At 48.3% G+C, this 24,576-nt stretch overlaps 1 protein-coding gene across 1 annotated transcript; it reads left to right on the forward strand.

Annotated features, from left to right (window-relative positions):
- The first annotated feature begins 284 nt into the window (after positions 1-284).
- Positions 285-22,125, forward strand: LOC144735895 (uncharacterized). Its single transcript, XM_078618468.1, has 10 exons — positions 285-447; positions 3,395-3,482; positions 4,670-4,750; positions 6,501-6,580; positions 8,126-8,200; positions 9,201-9,316; positions 10,002-15,334; positions 16,104-19,092; positions 20,676-20,778; positions 21,778-22,125. Exons 2-10 carry the CDS (start codon positions 3,425-3,427, stop codon positions 21,916-21,918), a joined length of 8,976 nt encoding a protein of 2,991 aa, XP_078474594.1. The 5' UTR covers positions 285-447; positions 3,395-3,424; the 3' UTR covers positions 21,919-22,125.
- Positions 22,126-24,576: the final 2,451 nt, after the last annotated feature.

Below are 24,576 nucleotides of genomic sequence, written 5' to 3' on the forward strand. Positions count from 1 at the left end.
GGTCCAACACCAATGGAGACTAGGCTCTAAGGAAAGCTGTCTCGGGTGTGGACAATCAACTTGAAGGACAGTGCATATCATTACCATTATCAGAGTTGTTTCTTTTTATTTGCATTTTGACTGCTTGTGTTGCGGTTATTGCAAACATGATGCCTTGTATAAAGGTGTCAGCTTTGTACCAGTTTAAAGGGTAAAAATCTACTACTAGGGTAAAAACCTATTTCTCCACGTGATGTTATTCCGGATGTGACGTAGCGCACGTGGCCTCTCGCGCCGCGCGCGGGAAACCTCCACTTCCGGGTGAGTCTCTCCGTGTGCGAGGCTCGTCGCGGGCTTCCTCACCCCGGGTGAGGGCGCAACAACTCGGATTACCTCCCTTCCCCGCGTCGTCGCTTGAGAGGAAAACTCACCAACCACACCACCTCCCCCCCCCCCTCCTCCTGTGAGGTGAGCTACCAAATCTCTGGTGTGTCCGCGAGGGAGACAACTCACTTGTTGAGGCGGCTTCGCGCGCGGCGCGCGAACAAAAAAATTCGGCGGTTCCAGAGTTGCGATTCTCCTCGGCTGACGGCCAAACAACGGTGACGATTTCACCTCGTAAACGTCCACGGGCCTCTCCCCTAGGTCGACTCGACCTCAAATTAGTGCGTTGTGTGTCAACGTCGCCACTGGGGGGACGGGGGGGGAGAGACAAAGGTGGCCGGGCGTGGTGCCGGCCACCGTCACCCGCTTCGTGTTTACCGTCGCCGGCCTTCAGCACTTGCCCCAACAGTATGTTACAGGCTACGCGGGGGATCTTTGCCTTTGTAAAACTCACCACCACCTTCTGTGGAGTCGGGACGCCGATTCTATCGCTTCTTCACACGGGAGCCGCTCTCGATCCGTCAGCCGCTCTCGTGCCAGCCCCGTTTTGAATGCCACTTATAATGTGCCGCTTTCGCCGTGCTGCCTGCTACAGTGCTGTGAATACTTGCTGCCTACAAAGTAGCGAGTTGGGATGTGTACTAGTTGGGTTGTATCGCTTTAAGTGTACTCCGTGAGACGCATTTTTAGTGTACCGTATTGCAGTGCTTGGAACGTACTGATCCATTAACGCCCTTTGGCTTATGCCACATAGTCTATTAACGTCACATCTGGCGTTATTTATGTTACGGAGTCGAGCGTTATTTACGCTATAATACTGCATTCTTTCACGTCCTCTACTTGAACATACGCTGCTATATTGGGTAACCCTGCTAACATGCCGTATAACATACTGTACAGTGTACAGTACGGTGGCATGTGTAGCGTTTCGTTTATGGAGTTTTCAAAATGCTGTTGGGCCAAGTGATTTAGCAGCGAGTATCTATGTAGGCACACGAGGTAGTGATGTAACCAGCGCCACGCACGGCCGCCTTTGTCTCCCCAAAAGCATCAGCTTTACACGCCGCAGAAAAGTACAAATGTTCAGACCACGTCGACCTAGGACCGAGCACAGGACCGGTTCACGTGTTTGCCACTTGCTGGTCGTGAGCGGGACTCAAACTCGGGTCGCCGGGTTTGTAGTGCAGTGCACTAACCACTCTGTAGTGTACACAAACAGAGGGTTGACTCTTTGCCACGAAGCTACTAGCAGCAATATAGAGTAGTAGTCTGTGTGTAGTACTCTTAATGTGTTGCGTGTAGGCTCATCACGGGCCTCCAAGGTTCTTTAACCCACCCAGTATAACAAAACATAGACTGCTGATGAGACACTGGGTGTCGAAAACTGTTCAGTGTTTGTGTTGAACAAATGCTGTTGAAATGATGCACTCCCAGAGGGTTTCGTGGCTTGTGGGATGGGTAAACAAAACATGCTTATAATAGTCTCAAAACGGCGTCCTCTGGTCTAACACCGTTTTGAGACTAGGCTCAAAAGAAAGCTGTCTCTGGTGTGGACCAATCAGTTTCAAAGACAATGCATATATTAAACTAACAACAAAACTGACACCTTTTGCAAGGAATCATGCTTACATTAAACACAATACTTGCAGTCAAATGCAAACAAAAAACAATACTCTGATCATTTGTGCATTGTCTTTGAAACTGATTGGTCCACACCAGAGACAGCTTTCTTTGGAGCCTAGTCTCATATGGTGTTTTTTATTTGCATTTGACTGCAAGTATTGTGGTTAATGTAAGCATGATTCCTTGCAAAAAGGTGTCAGTTTTGTTGCCAGAAAAAAGGGGAAAACCCCTATTAGCATATTTTGGTACTGGCAAAGGAGGTCCCATGATGAAAAATGCATATATTATCAGATTGTGTTTTTTTTTGCATTCTGACCACAAGTATTGTGGTTAATGCAGACATGATTCCTTGTAAAAGGTTTCAGTTTGGTGTTTTAACATCTTAACACCTGTTTTGTTGCCAGACAAAAGGGGAAAACCTATTCTCATGCGTATAATTAGTTTTAATGTGGGCAGATATGTGGAGGAGACGGTGTTGTCTGCTTATTTATTTTGTGTCTGTATTACACTCGTTTCGTCTTGCCTCGTAAACAACAGGGCTGACCATCTGCGGTTGGTATTCGTTCATTGTCACGTTCTGTCATTAAATCCATACATTTCAAGGCCAAAAGGGTTTAACTAAATGAGATCCCCTACCATAGAAAAACCTCGGGAAAACTCAAGAAACTGAGGCAGAAGCCCAAGAAAGGGAGGGGAACTCAAGAAACCGAGAGGAAAAACTCAAGAAGCCGAGACGCAAACATTTGACTGTAAAACTTTTTGGAGACTCCCTCGTACCTCTTTGGAGAGGGTTAATGTCGACCACTTGGTGAAGACCCCAATAGTTAATTAAGTAATAATAACCCATAACCTTGGATAGTTATTCGTTTCCAACAGTTTTTTTTCACAAAAAAGGCTTTAAATGAAGACAATACTTTTGGAGCTGACCCTCGCCTAAGACCTGAACCATTGGAAGCTGCCCGCGCACTGAGTGAATGATATTCAGCTAAACAACTAAAAATTGTGAAAAATCGCGAAACTCGAGGTGCATGCGAAGCACCCGAAATGCACCCAACCACGTCATGCCTCAGAAGCTAAGCGGAGTTGAGCCTGGATAGCGAAGCAGCCACCGGCATTAAAACAGTTGTCGTCGGCTCCTGCGTTGCCATGGCATTGCAGCCGAATCAATTGTTCTACTGGACTATTTTCCAACATCTGTGCTCCCTTACTTTACCAACCCGCACTGACCAGCGTGGTGAAGTATGGTCAAATAACCCCCACGATCCGTGCGGTTTGGGTAGGCCCTTATCTCATCGTGGATTGACAAGGCAAGCATTGAGCAATGTGGAGGGGATGTTATTGGTGAATTGCCCCTTCTGCTGTACTCACCATTATTAACTCTTTCCATTTTGCTTCTTCGTTACATCAGGCACCTTCAAATGCCACCGCCTCTGTAATCATGGAGGAGGACGATGTTGATTTTGATGGAAAACCTGGGCAGTCCATTCCAGTGGAAGGTAAGAGGTGCTCTCGTAATTCTTTTCACAAGTAAAGTTTTCCCGCAATGGTGTGGTTTGTATGTATGTATGTTGAACTTCTTTCGCACCGTGCGTAGCCAACCGTGCTAATCGGAGGTGCGGGGGAAGCACAACAAACTTAACATAAAAATAAGTTCTAAAGGAATGAGTTTGTTAATCTAAATAATGATTTAAAAGTGCATAGCTCTGGTGGCTTCCTAATATCGGAAGGAAGATTGTTCCAGACGGCCGCAGAAGCGCGTCTGAAAGTGCGTGATGCGGTGACCATCTTTGTTCAGTGGCCAGCCAAAAGCCGCTGCGAGGATGACTGGAGTTCGTGTAAAAGTGTATGCTCCTTGACGATATCAGCAAGGTTCAGTAAAACCTTGGATTGCGAGCATAATTCGTTCCGGAAAACGTGTTCGTAATCCAAAGCACTTGTATATCAAAGCGAATTTCCCCATAATATATAATGGAAACTCAGATGATTCGTTCCACAACCCAAAAATACTGTATTCATTTAAAAATGATTAATACAAAATACCTTTTTATATTTTTATTATTTAAATTTAATATAAAGTAATCAAATCTATTAATGAAATGTAATCGAGGCTGGTGTGAGGGAGACGGCAGAGAGAGAGTTATTGTGTAGGACGACTTTCACTTGCAGTACAGTTACTAAAGAACAGTCACTACACTTGGACACAAAATAAAAAAATGTTTTACGCACACACTCGTGGTCACAACACTACAGTAAACAGTATACTGTACGCTCGCACGGATGTTGACTATACGAGTGAGGCACGCCGACTGAGACCGAGCATGGGAGACGATTACCCACAATCCCGCAGCGAGAGAGAGAGAAGAACCATCGGCTCAGTTGTGATCACGTGACGCTCGGCAGACAAAGCGTATACTGTACGTACTACAGTGCTCGTATTGTAAGACCTCGCTCGTTTATCAAATTAATATTTATTTTAAAAAATTGCTCGTCTTGCAAAACACTCGCAGACCAAGTTACTCGCAATCCAAGGTTTTACTGTATTGTGCTTTATTTGTGGCAAGCACTTTTGTGTGTGATCAATGTGATCATTGTGTTGGTTTTTGCGAGGATCTTTAGTGCCACTCTCACCGTTTGAACTACCTCGCTTTGCTCACTGATGAAGTTTGTGTGGATCTGTGTGGAGACTGCAAGGCTGTGGACATGTCCGAGGACTCGGTGGACATTTACGAGGACCTGGCCAGCAGTCCCGTACCGTTCGAACACGGTGAGATTCGCCATCTTCACCGTCCCCACTACTCCTCGGGTGCTGCTGGCACAGCGCACAAGTGTGATGGTGCATTGAAGATGTTGATGCATTGACGGCTCGCACTCGTCGGACACGTCATACACTCTGATAACCAACTCCTGCTCATGACGTCTGAAAGCTCGCTGTTGGTAATGTCAGGCCAAGCAGCAGATGTCGTGGGGGTTATCAAGTAGCCAGGATGCTCACTCACTGGCCACCCCTCGTTGGAACCATAGCTCACCTGTGCTCGTATCTCTTCATTGGCTGTCAGTTCAAACCTGCATCAGATTCTCCTACTTGTGTTCAGTGATTCTAGATTTGAAGCTTTCGTGACTGCAAGGATTCATACTCTTAGTTCTTTCGGTAAAGTCACGTAGGTAAAATTAATAAAAAATAAAACAATAAAAATCACGACGTTTCGGAGGCAACACAAGTTTCCGTCTTCAGGTGAAACCGTCACAGCAAAATATCTGTACCTTATATAGGGGGATTTTTTTTGTGTTCAGTGCTTTAATGAATCTGCTTGCTTCATGAGTTCATTACCCATACACTCACTCCACTGAGATCTAGCGATCGTGCCTTACTTGGCAAAACGGCGCTTCAGCTGGTGACCAGGTTTTTTTTTTGTACACCGACCAGCCTCTGGAATTCCTTGCCCTTTGAGGTGTGGAACTCACAGTCAGTGGATATTTCGATTTAAAGCTTTTGTGACTGCAGGGATTCAGCTTCTTGGTTCTTTCGGTAAAGTCACGTAGAAGGGAAATAATCAAATAATAATAATAAAACATTATAAAATAATTCTCACGACGTTTCGGCTACAATGCAAGCAGCCGTTCTCACCTGAGGACGGCTGCTTGCGTTGTAGCCGAATGATTTTATTATGTTTTATTTTTATTATTTTATTATTTCCCTTCTACGTGACTTTACCGAAAGAACCAAGAAGATGAGTCAATGGAAAGTTTTAAGTCCCAGCTGAAGACCATACCTGTTTAAAATGTCCTTTTCTCTCTAGTTCTCTAGCTTGTCTCTTCAGTGTATCTCTTCTGAATAATTTTCCTCCTTTATATGCATGGCGCTGTGAGATCCATTGTTTAAAGGCGCCTTATAAATGTAAATTATTATCATTACATCCCTCGCTGACCTGGTTGAGACCTCACGGCCATCATGGCCTAGGCCGGATCCATCTCTCGCTAACTACTCGGGGTATACCATGTCCCGCATATAACAGGGTTTTTCAGGGAGACCCTTGAATAGTGAAAAATCAATTGGGGGGATTTTATTTATTTTATTCCCGAAGCTCAGAAGTCGAACGGCCTGCTAAGCAATGCTGATTTGTTGTTAACTGCGTCTCCACGCAGGACCGGAATATCAAACATCAGGCATTCCCAGTCTCGTACTGCTCTGTATAGTCACTGCTGCATCATTGGAATTGTGCATTCCAGAATTTGTGATTTTTGGTGGTTTTGTTTGTGGTTGTTTTGCCATTTGTAATGCCTTTTTGAATCACTTTCTAAAACAAGCTGGAAACATGATAAATTTGATGTTGCTGAAATAACGGAATTTTGGTAAGAAAATGGGTATAAAACCTGGTATCCCACCTCCGGAATTTTCCCAGTATTTTAAGGAAACACTTTTTTTACTCGAAACCAAGTCCTGTAATTTTGCGTTTAAGTTGCTGTTTACTAACATTACATGTGAAACCGTTGTAAAGTAACCTGTTTCTACCAAGGTGAGGGAGGAGTTGCGTTTGATCTGTTGGAAGAGCTCCTTATCGAAGAAACAAGCCTGAAAGTGAGAACCCATGAAGAGGTGAATGCTTATCAACTTTCGTGATGAATATCGGCTTTATTAGGGAGTAATTTTTTTCATGGTAGCTCACGGTTCTATCGCCCATGCTTGTAATCATTTAGTTTTTACTCGCAATTAACTACCCTGTCGTGGCTTACGTCATGTATTAAAAAGCGGTGTGGAACCTATTTCCTGCAACTTCATTTTACACGGCCCATGGTCACATGAGGCCTACCGCTTAGAAACTGGCCGTGCCTCATGATTATCCGTCACTGTAAGCATCTTTGCCACACTATTCGGGCACTCAAGGGGATATTTTTGACCAAGCGTCACTTCGTTACTACGTTCAGTACGCTTCGTCAATCTGAAAACGTGCACCCTAATTTTGTTTTGTGTTATTCTTGGATGCTAAGGTATGTGCACATGTGTGGCCAACCAAAGGTATTTTAAATTTCTATTCGGGTCTGTTTGGTCCTCGGTAAGGAAAAGGTTCACAAACCCTGGTTTAGAACCATCCAGTACAATGCATGGGCTTCTAATCTCTGGTGATGCATGCCAATACTGTCACGTGTTTTGTGTGGCTGTGTAATAAATTGTGCCTTTGTAGTTCATCGTCATCTGGGATCCCTCAAAGTCGAGTATGATGATCCTCCTTACTTGTGGCTGTAGTAATGCACGAATGACAATTCGGTCACCTGTTAAATGACGTAGCTGTTGCCTATTACACCTCATCCCGTTGGCTTTCCCGTGTAATTCAAACTATAACACTGGTCAACACACTTTTTCTGGCATAAGGTATTCCAACGGTTGTAAGGTAATTTTGGGGTGCTGATTCCAAATTTGGCATCAGTTTTTAAATATCAAATATTGCATTTTCAATAAAAACTGCAGAAGAAAAATATTAAATAAATGTGGATATCTACATAAAATGATATTATAAACACACTATCCTAAAAATACAGCACCATATTTTAACACTAAAGCAGTCACTGACTCGCAACAACTTGCAATCATAAGTGACAGAGTTAATTTCGGGTAAAATCAATGAAAATGGGGTATGCCGATAGCATAGCAATTAGATGTGATAGAGCAAATCTGAGATCAGATTTGGAATCAGCACCCTGAAATTAGTCTAAAACAGCTGCAAAAGTCCAGTCCAGAAAAATGTTTTTTTTGTTGACCAGTGTAATAGTTGTAGCAAGGTAAATGTGCTCTATAGACTTGCTCCTACCTATCTCTCCCTCGTCACCTTGTACCCTACCTGAGCAACCAAGAGCTTTCTATTTAAGTCCCCCAATCAACCTTCACTTAGGATTAGGTCGCTTATTCTCCTATTATGCCCCCATAGTTTAGAACTCACTCTCTCAAGCCATCTGTGCTGTCAATTCCCTACCCCAAGTAATATCTATGCTCAAGTTAGTATAGTGTACAGTGCCTTGAATTGCAGTCACATTTACATGCTGAATTAAAAATAATTTTGCTATATTGCATGACGCGTATTGTATGCTGTGTCCTTGAACACTTGCTCTCTGTGCTGGGTCCGTGTTGCTGTACTCCCTGCTGCAGCTGTGTCAGAAGTTTGAAGAAAGCCAACAGCAAATCGAGGTGTTCACCAAAAGTATGAAAACGGTGCAGGAGCAGGTAAGCTCGGGTTTTTTCTCATGCCTGTCAAATGCCTTTAACAATAAGCCGACGATCCAGCCCATCAAGGAAGCCAGTTTTATGAGTAGAATTCTGCAGAGAAATAAGCAAATGCACATACAAACGGAAGGACGTGTGAGGCATGTGAGCTTATACCACCCCTTCCATTCCACACAAACTGATCTCGCTGAAGTGCACCGTATCGTATAACGTATTAAAATTGAATATTTTTTTAAGTGTTTCCTTGCCGCAAAGGGCCCAACAACTGCACAGATCTGGACTTTGGTATTGGTGAGCTGTGTGATACGTCGTGAGCGATTTGTTTCGGCAGTTTGTGGCATTTGTGAAAACATGTGACGTGTCCCTAGATGGACAAACCTTATATCCTGCGCATAGCAATTGAGTAGCTTTTTGGCTACCTTAAAAATACAATTAGTTTATAAACGCTTGCACACCTGTGTGTGCGTTCGTAAAAATGTGCTTGTTGATAAGAATTGTGCGTTGAAACTGCGAGAGAAAACAAGAACCGTAGATAAGAGAAGTATTTTCCTAACCAAAGGAACAGTGGAGGAGAATAAGTGACACCTCCCAAGGTGCACTGATTCATGGGTGGGCGGAGTATGAAGAGGCAGTGTTTTGCAGCTAAGTGGACAAGAAAGGGGAATTTAGAATTGAGAGGTGGTTGCGGATCTATTTTAATTCTTTAATAGAGCACCAAGAGATGCCTTTATCTAGGAAAGCCTTGCTTGCTGCGTTTCACATGTCTATCTTAGGGGGTTGTGCGTTGGGGATGTTTGATCAATTCCTTTTTTGCGGAGTTTGTTTTTCACGTGGGAGGAAAAGTGAGAACCAGGAGAATAACCCACAGTGAAAACCCAGACTGCCCCACAAAGCCAAACTTTGAAACCTGATCTCGCCGGCTCTGCGTGGAGGATGCTACAGATTGGTGTCCTTGTTGCGATGAGAGGATTTCACAGCGCCGTGCTTTTGCTCTGTCCAGAACACGCTACTCCTGAGCCAGAACGAACAGCTGAAAAAGAACATATGTGCCCTCTTCAAGACTGCCAAGGCCGAGATCAACAGGAAGGACGATGAGATCCGACGTCTCCATAGCAGGTGGGAGTGGGGGAATGGCATCGTTTGTTTATTCACAGAAAAGTTTAGTCTTTTATCGGTTTTTTTCTCGTTTTCACCCCCCTTTGGCAACCCACTGGTTGGATTCCTTGCTAAGTCGTGTTGGTTGTAGAAGATATCTGACCCCCCCCCTCCCTCGCTGGCGAGTGTGAAGTGGTGAATGGGGCCGGTTTAGATATCACTCGCCATTGATGTTAGCCGTGGGTGGGAATCGAACTAAAGTTGCCGGGTTAAGAGCACAATATGCTAACAACGGCGCCATCACTCCCATCAAAATATTTTTTGCATTTGGTACCTATTTTTGGGCAATGGCATTGCCAATTGATTACGCATTTGCCACTTGTCTCAGAGATTTACATTTCGAGCCCACTGGGGGCCCTGGATAATATTGCGGGTGTTATACAAATATATGTTTGCCGTCTGCTTCACAGCGGACGCGACGTCATTTGAAAATGTGTCGGCTGTGCATCCCAGTGTCGAGGTCCACATTGCGTAACTTGAAAATGAAACCAATTTTAAAAACCACGTGGCAAGATAGCTAGCTACTCTAAAACGACTGACCATACTAATCTGTCAAACAGCGCTGTTGTGCTATACGTGGATACCAAGTATACTAATGATTTCATTGTAAATATGATCGTTTTTTATTCCTGTCACTGCGACACAGCCTAACGTCGCTGAAGTGCACCGGGAGCTGGAGGAGACACGCAGCGCAGCACGAGAGGACTCAGCAGCACGAGAGGACCCAGCAACACGAGAGGACCCAGCAACACGAGAGGTCCCAGCAACACGAGAGGACCCAGCAACACGAGTCTCGCTCCACGCGGACTTCACCGCCCGCCACGGTCGTCGCCTCCTCCTCGTCCCGCCACAACGGGCAACGCAGACGCGGATCGCCGGCGCCGGAAGAGGCGGTGGCGCCGGATTCATCCCAGACGGATGGGGAGCGCGTGGATCCGACTGCTCGACACCGCGTTTCTGCGTCCGATAAAACCTCCGCCTTGGACTCGTCCGCAAAGACACCTTCAGACCAACCGAAGAGGCCGAGTGTGTACCAGTCTGAGTCACGGTTAGACCAGTCTCATAGGCCACGTTTAGACCGAACTCTGTCACGTTCGGAGCGTTCTGTTAGCTCCCATTTGGAGCGGTCCAAGTCACGATTAGACCAATCTGACAGGACTCGTTTAGAACACTCTGATACGTCCCGTGCAGCCTGGTCTGATAGACCACATTCAAATCGGATTAAGCCATGTTTAGGCCAGTCTGACAAAGCAGATGTACGCCAGTCCAAGTCACGTGTAGACCAGACTAAGTCACGTGTAGACCAGGCTGACACATCACGTGTAGACCAGGCCAAGTCACGCGTAGACCAGGCTGATACATCACGCATAGACCAGGCAAAGTCACGTGTAGACCAGACTAAGTCACGTGTAGACCAGTCTAAGTCACGTGTAGACCAGACTGATACATCACGTGTAGACCAGGCTAAGTCACGCGTAGACCAGGCTGATACATCACGCGTAGACCTGGCTGATACATCACGTGTAGACCAGACTAAGTCACGTGTAGACCAGTCTAAGTCATGTGTGCACCAGGCTGATACATCACGTGTAGACCAGACTAAGTCACGTGTAAACCAGTCTAAGTCACGTGTAGACCAGGCTGATACATCACGTGTAGACCAGGCTAAGTCACATTCAGATAAGTCTAAGTCACGTGTGCACCAGGCTGATAAGTCACGTGTAGACCAGGATAAGTCACGTGTAGACCAGGCTAAGCCATGTGTGCACCAGGCTGATACATCACGTGTAGACCAGACTAAGTCACGTGTAAACCAGTCTAAGTCACGTGTAGACCAGGCTGATACATCACGTGTAGACCAGGCTAAGTCACATTCAGATAAGTCTAAGTCACGTGTGCACCAGGCTGATAAGTCACGTGTAGACCAGGATACGTCACGTGTAGACCAGGCTAAGCCACGCATAGACCAGGCTGATAAGTCACGTGTAGACCAGGCTAAGGCACTAGTAGATCAGGCTAAGTCACGTGTAGACCAGTCTGATAAGTCACGTGTAGACCAGGCTAAGTCACGTGTGTACCAGGCTGATAAGTCACGTGTAGACCAGGCTAAGTCACATGTAGACCAGTCTAAGTCACATGTAGACCAGTCTGGTGCATCACGTGTAGACCAGGCTAAGTCACATGTAGACCAGGCTAAGTCACATGTAGACCAGGCTGAGTCACGTGTGGACCAGGCTGAGTCACGTGTAGACCAGGCTGAGTCACGCGTAGACCAGTCTAAGTCACGCGTAGACCAGGCTGATACATCACGTGTAGACCAGACTGATGCATCATGCGTAGACCAGGCTGATGCATCACACGTAGACCAGGCTGATGCATCACGCGTAGACCAGGCTGATACATCACCTGTAGACCAGTCTCTGTCACGTGTAGACCAGGCTGAGTCACGTGTAGACCAGGCTAAGTCACGTGTAGACCAGGCTAAGTCACGTGTAGACCAGTCTGATACATCACTTGTAGACCAGTCTAAGTCACGTGTAGACCAGGCTGAGTCACATGTAGACCAGGCTGGTGCATCACGTGTAGACCAGGCTGATGCATCATGCGTAGACCAGGCTATGTCACGTGTAGACCAGGCTGATACATCATACGTAGACCAGGCTATGTCACGTATTGACCAGGCCATGTCACCTGTGGACCAATCTGAGTCACGTGTAGACCAGTCTAAGTCACGTGTAGACCAGGCTGATACGTCACCTGTAGACCAGGCTATGTCACGTGTAGACCAGGCCATGTCACCTGTGGACCAGTCTGAGTCATGTGTAGACCAGTCTAAGTCACGCGTAGACCAGGCTATGTCACGTGTAGACCAGGCTGATGCATCACGCATAGACCAGGCTATGTCACGTGTAGACCAGGCTGATACATCACCTGTTGACCAGGCTGATGAATCACGTGTAGACCAGGCTAAGTCACGTGTAGACCAGGCTGATACATCACGTGTAGACCAGGCTAAGTCACCTTTAGATCAGTGTGATGAGGTATGTGTAGATCGGTCGAAGTCACAGTTATCTCAGTCTAATAATTCACCTTCAGACCATCCTGATGTGTCCTGTCCAGCACGGTGTGATACGCCACATGCAGAGCAACATAACGCGTGCTTAGAGCAATCTGAGTCAAGTTTAGTCCACTCTAATAGGTCTCGTATAGACCGTTCCAAGACACATTCAGTCCAGCCAGAACAGCTGCACATAGACCAGTCCAATAAAACGACCTCAGACAATTCTGGTAAGCCATCTTTAGACGAGCCTATGTCACGTTCAGACCAGTCTCCCAAGTCTCATTTCAACCAATCTTCTATTCTGAATCCAAAACAGTCTGCCAAGCCACATACTCATCTCTCTGAGCCTCGTACAGACGATGCCTCAAAAGCACATTTACACCAGTCTGAAAGGCCACATTCGGACCGTACTGAGAAATTGTGTTCGCATCACCCTAAGCCACATATGGACGAGGCTGCCAAGGCTGTCGAGTCAATTTCAGAGCGGCCCATTCCGCCAAACTCTTCGAAGGGTCCTCCTCTCTCTGTGTCTGTGCATGACCCCGAGCAACACGTCGAGTCTCTGGCGAGCGCACGCAACCAGGACGCTCCAATTGCGACCTCCCTCGGGACCCTACAACAGGCACCTGCTGGTGGCCATCAGCTGTCAATATCTCAGCCCGAGCTTCCACATCGCGTGGAACTGAGAGGCAGAGGAGGTGGGACACCGAGGCCAGGACCGGCGTCCCAAGCCCAGACACGGGCCACTGAGGGCTCCACCAAAAAGACATCTGAAATCAGAGCGGCGCCAATGCATGGTGCAACGGCGGACCCGACGGAAACCACAGTTGACCTGCTTGTGCTCCTTCAGGCGCTCTCGCTGGACAGGTTATGCGAGGGAGACGACGAAAAGCAGAGTGTCCCAAGCTGCCCAAGTGAGGTAGGCACAGGCGAACAAGGGCATGAGAAGAGATCGGTGAGGAGGAGCGGTGAAAGTGGAGGAAGAGGAGATTGTGATCAGGTAATGCCTAGAAGGCACGGCTTTCAACTTGCTGTGACCGCTCATGACCGTCGGGCCAAGGAGCACGAGCGTTCACGCAATAGCATCGCTGAAGAGGCACACAAGGGCAGAGTGAGGCAGCTGAAGTCAAAGAGCTGTTTTCCAGATGCGACCACTGGGCAAACAGACAGGAATATCCTGGATTATCCAAAACACAGCCTGCATGGGACAGACCTGGACGTCGTGCCGTCGGAGGAGTGCAGTGCCACCCGCAGCAAAGCCAGCACGAGCAGCACCGTTTACAACCAGGAGAGGCATCGGCAGAGGATCGAGTCGTCTGGCTCACAGTGCTGGTCTCTTGATGGTGCTGATGGCAAGGAACGCGAGCAAAGAAGCGAACAGGATGCGCAGAGTCACGAACGCAACGATGGCGGGAAGTCTCACGCGTGTGACGGCACCCGGGAAGGTTTGCCAGGAAATAACCGGAAGGAAAAGACGAGGGGAGAGCGAAGCCACAGAGTGGATGAATGTCAGAGGCCCAGGGATTCGCATCGCAACGCCGTCGCTTCCGAACAGCGGTGTCACGGCAGCAAAGGTAGCAAACGCCGTGTGGGAGAGCGTAAGCGAAGGCCTGCTGATGACTTTGGAGGATGCTCGCAGGTGTGCGAGGTCCGGTATCGCAGGGACGGCTCGGCAGAGAAACACAACGCGAGGCATAAGGCCAGCAAAGCAGACAAGCGTGGAAGTGCGGAGGGAAGAGAGGGAAAAGATGGCGTGTGCGGCCGGGGAAATTTACATAAAAACAGGGAGGGGGAGAGTTCCCTTCCGAGGGAAGCCACCTCGAGCGTCAGCAGGAAGAAAATCTCCGCGGAGAAAGAAAGGTCCAAGGAGAAGCTGAAACGTAGTGGTGGCTCGGCGGTAAGAACACCAGGTGAAATGCAGGAACACAGTCACTCTGAGTGTGCTGAATCTTCGCCAAAGCACGAGTCTCGCGGACGAAAATTAAGCGCTGCACGCAACGTGGTGGGCATCAATGACCCGTGCGATGGTGCGCCACCGGACGATTTGCGCCAACGGTGGGGGTTTGGGGTCGAGCAGCCTTCTTTTTCGACGCTATCCGAATTCGCTCAGCGGGGCGGAGGCGCCTTTGGTTGGTGCCTTGCTCCCGAAGGGGTCACGGAGCCTCCAACTTCTCCCCCAGCCATCGTTGTTGAGCAGTCAAGCAGTGTAGCCGAGGCATCGGAACTCAACAACAGTGACTTTCATCAGCCAGACAACATGGATGACTTGGTTGTTGTGGATGAGTTTATTCTAGAGAATTCCGGAGATTCCAACAGTGAAGCTGATCGTGATAGCGGTGATGGACCGGAGGAGAGCGTAGAGATCTGGCATGCACATTCCAGTCCAACTGTTGATCAGCATGCAGGCTCAGCGGAGCATTCTGAAATTCTAGCCAAACGGGACAGCGAAGGCACCTCGGCATTAGTTCAGCAAGAATTCAGCGAAGGCCACTCGGGAGACGTAGCCCTGGCAGCCGGTCGACCATCACGGCCTACCGAGCACCACTCCCAGCAAGACGATGTCGTCGTTACTCTTGAAAGAAACGTTTCGGCTGCGACCTCACGCGATTCAGAAGTACCGCCTGAAAGAACAGAGGCGGCGCAAACGCCGAGAAAAGGAGGCGGCAGCGCAGAGGAGGTGCCCGAGCTCAAGCAGTCGAAGGTGACGTTCATGTCGAGCCTGAGCCTGGCGCTGTCACCACAACGTGGGATCCGTGCAAATAATGTTGATAGTGGCAGTGCTGGGGTGGAAGTGGTGACGGTGGTGGCAGCGGTGGCGACAGCACCGTCTTTTCAGACGGGGCCTCCAGCTACGATGGGCAAGCGAGCAGAAGATGCCGGCAGTCAAGATAAAGATGGAACAGACCCAGCAGCAGCCGGTAGGCATTTCACTATTCTTTAGCATATTTATACAATATTTTGTGATTATTCATTGAATAAAATCGATACTTACACTTCACGATAATGTCACTTCACAGCCCTTTGTAAACCCACTGGTAGCTGAAGGCCTTGCCACGATATGCCAGTCGTGGGGGTTGTTTGACCCTCCATACTTCACCACGCTGGTCAGTGCAGGTTGGCGCTTTGGGGGCGCAAGATCAGTTCGGTTATCACTTTCCATACATGTTAGCCGTGACCGGGAATTAAGCTGTGGTCGCGTGGGTTCAAGGTGTGGCACGCTAAAATTGAGTGACCGCTTCACCCACTTGGTATTTGATGTTTAATAAGTTGAATGTATTTTGGTGAGCTGTGGCGCACAGCAGTTTGCATGCTGTGTGAACATGCGAGACTGAGAAATATTCCCACTTGATTAATACATACTGTTAATTATGAGTTGTTTCTTTATACATAGTATTTGTTGTAAAAGTAAATTATTCCTACTTATTTTTAAACTTATTCAGTTTGGTGCCTTGAAAAGTGTGACATTTGAAAAGCATTTTGTTGTTTTATATTTTATTGGTCGGATGACCTCGACTGCCTACTAACTTTCCGTAAAAAAGTGTCATTTTTTTACGTGAATGGTGTGGAAATATTCCAGGACATAGAGATGTCCAAGTAAAAGTATCTATAATATTCATGTCAATGGCACGCAATGCATAAACTGATGTCTTCATTTCACTTCGCGTTATTCACGTGGTGTGGACACAGGCCCCTTGGAAGATGTTACAAACAGCATTCTCTCGGGACATCTGCGAGAGGAATTCCCCTGCGCAGCTGCGATGCCACAGCAGAACAGCGGCAACGTCAAAGAGTCGACACCGGATAGTCCGCCAGACGCGGAAGATGACGGGCCGGAGGAGGGCGAGATCGTGAGCGACACGGAACCCGAAGATATCCCTCGGGACACGCGCGCGCAGGACACCAAGGGGAGCAGCTCCCGGGCTAATTGCAACACTACCACCGCCGCCAACACCACCACCAGCACCGCCGTCATCACCGCCACCGTCGCCAGCGTCGCTGATCGGGCAGCACTTCCCGTGCGCCGCAACAGGGAGCCTGCCAGCCGGTGCAGGAGCGCGTCCGCCAACCCGCGTGGGAACAAAAAGTGGCCCGGAAAATTGTCGTGGCCGAACGGCTGCGCCTCCCAGAAGCATGGACGCTTCCCAAATAAGTCGTGCAGGCAGGAGTTCAATCTGCGCAAGAGGTCTCATCTCGGTAAGAACCCACCGACCGGCCCGGCCAAACAAAACGACCGCTCTGAAGTAAACCGTCCCGGGAACAAGAATCGGCAGCCGGAACAAGCGCTGCTGACGATGCAGTCCATCCTGAACGAACTGGAGAGCGTTCGGAAGCTTGTGCATAGCACCTACCCGATCTCTAGTGCACAGTCACGGGACCCTCCGCTGTTCGAGATCCTGGATTATGCCGAGAAGCAGTCTGTCGATACGTTGAACAAGTTCAATTGGCGCGGGCAGGATGGCAGCAAGATGGAGCTGCGTTCCCTGATCAGAAAGTCAATCGGACAGCTGAAAAATAACACGAACTTCGAGAGCTTGTTTTCAGGCCAGAGGCCTCACGAGACGGGAGTGTTGCTCAGGCTGCTGGACACGGAGTTTAACATTTTGTTCAACAACATTCGATACACGCTGTGTCTGCAGCAGCTCGGCAGCAGGCCGCACAATGCGAACAGGGTGGCAACACACCGTCGGTCTGTGAAATCGATGTCTGCGGAACAGTGTGGGACGGTGAGCGGCAGAGACGAGCGTGTGCGGCTAACGTCGCCCAAACACGCGGTAGGCGGCAAAGCTTCGGTCGCCACTGCATCGCCTGCTCGGTCTCCGCTCGCTACGACGGGAGTTAACGCCAACCTCAAGGTTTACAAGATTCCCAAGTGTCCTAATGGTGTCCTCCGATCTCCGGTTGAGCGACGAGACCCTGTTTGCATGCCACACTTCACAGAGGGCATGGCACCTGTCCAGAGCTCAACTTTACGATCTCCAAACTTGGGCGTCATGTCCGTGAGAGAACCTCAGTCGCAGCTCAAGCGAAAGATGTGTTCGGAGGTGGAGGTTATAAGCGCGCCTGTGAAAAAAGCCACCCCAGTGGGGAAGAGGAGAAAAATTGAACCAGAGGGAAATTTTGACCAAACGGTGAAGGGTTTTAAAAGTGTTGCAGGCGAGAGCGACAACTGTGGGAGTGCAGCCGAGAAGAAAACCGAGGCGGTGAGCAGCGGCGGTAAAAGTGGCAGCCGCGGCAGCAGTGGCAGCAGCGGTAACGGTGGCAGCGATGGCCATGGTGACATTGCACTGGAGGGTGTTGCAGAGGACGTTGAGACGACGAGCTTGGAGATGGATGAGTGCCCAGTGACGCCCGGTAAGAGCATGTTCGGGCCGGACGCGGACAAAGCGACCGAGCCTCCAGACAGCACGGAAGCGTCGCGGGTGTCGGAATCGCAGCCGGACGACAAGAGTCCCGCCGTGGAAACTCCGCAGGAGCCGCCCCCTCTTCCGCCAACCCTGCACTTTACCCTTTGCACCGAGTCGAACATGGGGGACCAGCTCATGTCCCTGCTGGGCGTGAATAGGCAGATTCTGACGGAAGTGTCCGTGGCCAGATCGCCGGAGGTGCAAGTGACCTACCCTTGCCTCGAGTGCTCAGAGAGCCTCCCGTCATCGGACGGCGCAGACATGACCTGTGAGAAATCCAAGCAGTTGAAAAGCCCGGACTCCACCTTTTTCACGTACCACGAAAGCACAAACTGGGTCCCTCCCATCTCATCCATCTTGCTGGCCGACCTCGAGGTTTCCAACTCCCTGCTCTCTCCTCTGAAGGACAGCTACAGCCTGACCAGCTGTGCGATGGTCGGCGAGAAGATGCCGCTGCCGTCGGACGGCCTGAAGTTTGTGTCGCTGCCCGCAGCATGCTACAGTGAGAACGCGCAGTTTGACGAGGAGGAGTCGGACTTCCACCTCGCGTTGGACACCGAGAGCCCGTCGGAGGATGGCGACTCTGGCCAGAAGTTCTCACCACTCAAGAACAGGGCTCCCAAAGAGGGATTCTTCGAAATCGTCACACACGAGACTCCACAAAGTCAGAAAAGCGGAGAGGCGGACACAGACTTTGGGCTGCATTCGGAGTGTGAGGGTGTGTCCAGGAAGTGGCAGGTGCCTTTTGGGGAGGAGTGTGATGGCGGGAAGCCTGCGGAGGTGGCGGAGGAGGAGGAGGCAGAGGAGGCAGAGGAGGAGGAAGAAGAATTGAGTAAGACTCCAGAACCGCACGGCTGTAAACGGCGGCGACACAGCAAGTCGCCCGTCACTGCTAAGCAAGATGGAAACAAAAAGAAATGTAAAAAGCCGAGAGCATCCGAGACAAACTTAGTATCGTCACCAGAGTCTGGAAAGCATTCCGTTGGACCAGAGTCGCCAACTAGTGGCAGGAAGAAGAAATCATCGATGCCGCCGTCTGCAGAAGAACTCCTGACACCAGCAAAGGGCCATGGACGGAAAAGAAAAAAATCTAAATCGAGGAGGTCATCGGGGAATGTGGTGGAGCTCGGGGAAGAGGCGACATCCTCACCGGGCGAGAAGCCACTGCGCAAGGGCAGGAAACGATCGGGTTGCGATACCTCCCCCGACAAAGTCATCCTGGCGAAGAATGTGGTGAAGAAACACGGGGAGGTGGTGCTGCTTTGGACCAGGTGAGTGCAGCGATGATGGTTTAGTGTGTAAGTGAAAACTAATTTATTTACAACGAATTTCGATTTAAAGCTTTCGTGACTGCAGGGATTCATCTTCTTGGTTCTTTCGGTAAAGTCACGTAGAAGGGAAATAATAAAATAATACAAATTAAACATACAAGTCAGCTGAATTGACGCTGTCTTTCCGACAGACCTGTTCTTCACCTGAGGACGGCAGCTTGCGTTGTGACCGAAACGTCGTGAGAATTATTTTATAATGTTTTATTTGTATTATTTTATTATTTCCCTTCTACGTGACATTACCGAAAGAACCAAGAAGATATTTACAACGACTTTTTGCGTTTATGTTGTTGTCCCCCCCCCCCACCAGCCCGCCCCAAACCTCCAATTGGCACGGTTGGCTACGTTACGTTGCGAAAGAAGTTCAACATAATACATGCGTACACACGAAGCAAACGCAGAGAGCCGACTTACATCGTAACATGGTGAAACCAGGAGTGTGGAGCCTCTGGCCCGTGTCTCCTTTTAATTTGGCCCTTGACTTCATTTCATGCGGCCCGTTGCACAGAGACAATTTTTCCGTCACTGTAAGCATCTTGGCTACGCTAATCTTGTACTCGGGGGGGTGGGGGGGGTGGGGAAGAATGTCTTTAACTTGGCAACACTTTCTAATTTTAGTGCATTTCTGTCACTTCTGTCACTGCACAAACAGCCTCTTGTTCACTTGCCAATTAAAAACTGCTGGTGGCAATTTCCTTAACTTTATGGGAAATTCCAGCGTAAAGTGTGATCTCAAACTATCAGTCAGTCAATTTTGCGATTATTGCTTTACTTAATAGATATTTTTATATTGTTAATGGTGACTTCCAAGCGTGCAACTCTCAATGCTGTTTTGCACAATTTTCAGCTTTTGGTCCATTTTTATTCCTTTAGAGATCTATGCCCTCTCTGGACATACAAACCTTTAGCTAACACAAATCTTCAAATCTAACACAAACCCAAACACTCATCTAACCTTAACCCTAACACTTGTCCCAACACTGACCCTGACACGAGTGTCAATCTGACATTAAGATGATCACTAACCCTGCCTATTTGGACGCTCACACTCATTCCAACACTAAGCTAACCATAACGCTCCAGTAATCTTACGAGGAACACTAACCCAACATATTCTTAGGTTTTTTCGGTAAAGTCACGTAGGTAAAAAATTAAAATTAATAAAAGTAAAATAAAAATAAATAAAAAATCACGATGTTTCGGAGGCAACACAAGCTTCCGTCTTTTTTTTTTACTTGATACAGCTGTCGTGCTGTGACGGTTCCACCTGAAGACGGAAGCTTGTGTTGCCTCCGAAACGTCGTGATTTTTATTTTTATTTTACTTTTATTAATTTTAATTTTTTACCTACGTGACTTTACCGAAAAAACCTAAGGATATGAATCCTTGCAGTCACGAAAGCTTCAAATCTAGAACTAAGCCAACACGAACCATCCACAAACTGCTGCGCTCTCTCTCTCTCTCACCCACGCCCGTGCCGCTGCTGCCACCTCGCGACCTCTGTGCCGCTTTATCCTCCGCAGGGACGACGACCGGCTGATTCTGTCGGAGGTGCAGCGTCACGGGGCCTCTCCCGACATCTTCTCCTCCGTCGCTGCGCTGCTCAGTGACAAAACTGGATCTCAGGTCAGTGCCGGCTCCACCACACCGACCTTTGTGTGTTTTTAAATGGGGCACCACGGTGCCGAGATGGTTACTACCTCGTCTGGTATGTGGGAGGTCATGGGTTCAATCCCAACCCTGAAGCCTGTATATTTGGAGTTTTCATGTTCTCCCCGTGGTCGCGTGGATTTTTCTCCGGGTGGTCCGTTTTTTTCCACTCCACATTTAGACTGAACATGCGTTTAAGAGTATTTGTCCGTTATAAATGTCCAAGTGATAAACCACTTTGTTGAGCTACGATTTGTGTCCAGGTTGCTTTTGAAAAAGAGTTAAATTACTGAGTGAGACATACCTGGTAAAATAAATGTTTTATAGTTTTGAAATGCTTTCCATTGCTCATTCTATCGTATTGTATCATCAAACATAATTACGAGGCAAACCCCGGTGTGCAGTCATGCGTGTGCGTGAGCCGCACAGAGACATTGCAGTCGCACAGAATCCTCATCTTTATTTATGCTAGGGGAATCCGACGAGGCTATGAAGCTCCTTTTTCACAGATGCCCAAATTTCGATTTAAAGCTTTCATGACTGCAGGGATTCATCTTCTTGGTTCTTTCGGTAAAGTCACGTAGAAGGGAAATAATACAATAATAAAAATAAAACATAATAAAATAATTCTCACGACGTTTTGGCCACAACGCAAGCAGCCGTCCTCAGGTGACGGCTGCTTGCGTTGTGGCCGTGACGTCGTGAGAATTGTATTTTATTATGTTTTATTTTTATTATTTTATTATTTCCCTTCTACGTTTCAGCCACAACGCAAGCAGCCGTCCTCAGGTGACGGCTGCTTGCGTTGTGGCCGAAACATCGTGAGAATTGTATTTTATTATGTTTTATTTTTATTATTTTATTACTTCCCTTCTACGTGACTTTACCGAAAGAACCATGAAGAAGATGCCCAAATGTCGCTTGACTCTCACGCTGGCCCCCCCCCCCCCCCCCCCCCCGTTGTGCGTCGCCTAGGTGTCCCGCAGGTTCCGGGAGCTGCTGAAGCTTTTCCAGAAGGCGGCTGCGGCGGAAAGACTCGCCAACGACGGTGACGCGGTGCAGGAGTCGCACCGCGGATCCTCGCCGCCGCCCGCGGCCCACGCCCCGCGTTGCTGACGACGGCCGATGCAGAGGCAGGCCGTCGCTCGTGCAAGCAGATTCGTTCAATGTCGATATCGGTACTGAAGCAATGGATGCTGCCCATTCGCGGTTGTGAATGGTTCGGCGCACGCTCTCGAATTGGAGTCCCCAGGGGCAGAGGTCGCAACCGGGTACCCGATACCCATACCCTACCCGATACCCCGGCTACCCGTACCCGGCCGGGTATGGGTTTGCGACCCTGGTGCGGCCGGGTACGGGTACGGGTAGGCCGTGAGTCACTGGTGAGTCACCATATGTCACTCATTTCCCAATGTCTTGACTCTTACAATTCAAGTTCCTAGAATCAACCCACCCGCGCCTGCAACATGGCTTCATCCCAGAGGTCGCAATCGGGTACCTGATACCCGTACCCTACCCGTACCGGGCCGGGTACGGGTAGGGTACGGGTACGGCCGGGTACAGGTACGGGTACCCGTTTGCGACCCTGGTGCGGCCGGGTACGGGTAAGGAATCAAAACCCGTTTGCGACCTCTGCCCAGGGGTCACCGGTTGCAGTCGTCCTCCGGCAATGGCAGTTGAAATCCTCGGTGTGTTTCTTAAATCTCACCGCCTCCGTCCACCCAGCCGTGTATGAATGGGTGGTGCACCACAGTCGAGCGGGGGGCCGTGTGCGTGGCTGGGTAGATCGTGGCTACTTCGGTCTCTTTCTGGCGAGCCGTCTGGCCAGCGTGAACAAGAAGGCCAAAATAAACCTCAGGAGGCAGGGCGCTGTTAAGTGGTCACCCTTAGTTTGGAGGTGCTTTGGCTACCAGCAGTAGCCTGCATCTTTTACCGTTTTCACAGAGCAATGATACAGGCTCATGTTGGTTCACTTTATTCAGTGTTTGAAGCGTCCAGCATATGTTACCCCCCCCCCCCCCTGTTAAATAGCATGACTTGTATGTATACCTTAGGACAGTTTTGTTTTCTAGGTGAAGAGATGCTGCCCTGGAAACGCAGTTTTCAGTGCAAGTCTCAATATTTAATTGAATTTTGTAAGATGTATACAGGGTGGCTCAAGAGGCAGGACACACTTAATTTATTTTAACACTGGCATTATTACATTTAAATTGTTTATTCTCTAAGTTAATATGCTATATATCTGTTATCATAATTGATATCTAATTTGTCTTTTCCCGTGGGGTCACCGTCATTTACAAAACTCGACCAAGAACCCCCGAATGAATCGAAACGACAAAATTGTGAAATGTTCAAAGAGCGCACGCCTGTAATATTCGCAAAAATAAAGCCCTGAATTCGTTTCAAAACATGATTCACGCATGCATTGATGTCGATGGAAGTCAGTTTGAACGTATGTTAAAAGCAATTAAATAATATGTAATATAAACTAAATATATAATAGCCCGGTGTGTCCTGAGTTTTGGGCCACGCTGTATAAAGTTTAACATCAGGCACAGTTATCCCACTTTGATGTAGGGGTGTCGGAGTTTCTAAAGATCCAGCGATGTAGCCCACTTGACACCGCCACACGAGCTGCTGTATAGAACTCACTCTCGAATGTTCGTAAATGGATTGTCTGGGTTTGTGGGTTTAACGGGGGCTTGCGAAACATTAATATATTTTTACACACGCACTGCGTCTGTTATTAGCTGCTCCTCATTGAGTGTCAGTGCCTACGTTTGAGCGCAGACATGTCAGCGAGAGAACCATTTACTTAAAGAAGGAATTACATCTATATGAGGTGAGAATAAAAACAGCCGAGGCATGTTACGTCTACGCCCAGTTACTGAACCGTAATTAGGAGAGGTTATGAATTGTGGCCGGCAGAGTTACTGAAGACATTTGGAAAGACGTGGAGTGAACAGTTTTTTTTACACTGCTGAAAAGCAATGCTCTGGATATTTGAACTTTATGGCGGTCACCCCGGGGTACCATAGTACCCCGGCTCTCGCATAATGTCCGTGATGCAGTCATTTTCGGTCTGTGTTGATGGTCGGCGATGCGGTAATCGACTCATCGGGACGAGCTGTACCCACGATGCACCGCCACGGTGCGTGCGAGCGTTCAGGGTTTCGGCGCAATTGTCCTCGCTGCGTTTCGACATCGCAGAGTAGCACCGATTACAGATTGATTGGTACCCCAGTCGCGGAGTTGAGTACACCCCTGGAAAAAAAGTGTCCCAGAAATAAAATATTTAATTGCCTCGGCCATTTAGTATTATTTGGTACCCCGGGGTACCGCCAAGAGGATAATTTGCCCCCGTTTGATTTATCGGGGCCACTATGCCCACACCCCCTCCTCCCCATTACCCTGGCTAATTGAGAATTGACGGCATACATGTGTATTCTTGATTCTTTCGGTAAAGTCAGTCGAAACGTCGTGAGAATTGTATTGTTTTTTTTTATTATTTTATTTTTTTACCTTCTACGTGACTTTACCGAAAGAATCAATAATATGAATCCCTGCAGTCACGAAAGCTTTAAATCAAAATTTTAAATGCATAGATGTGGTTCAACTTGCGGTGGTTGTGAGTTTTATCTCGAATGGGTTTGGGATTTTCACATTTAATGACAAAATGTCTAATGTTATTATAATTTACGTATTTGCTTGCATAGTCACAATGTGTTAGTTATCCATTGTTTGCAGTTCCTTAAAGTTAAAATAATAATCTTG

Source organism: Lampetra planeri, chromosome 57 (genome assembly GCF_965212315.1).
Source record: "Lampetra planeri chromosome 57, kcLamPlan1.2.h2, whole genome shotgun sequence".
In the NCBI taxonomy this organism is placed as follows: domain Eukaryota; kingdom Metazoa; phylum Chordata; class Hyperoartia; order Petromyzontiformes; family Petromyzontidae; genus Lampetra; species Lampetra planeri.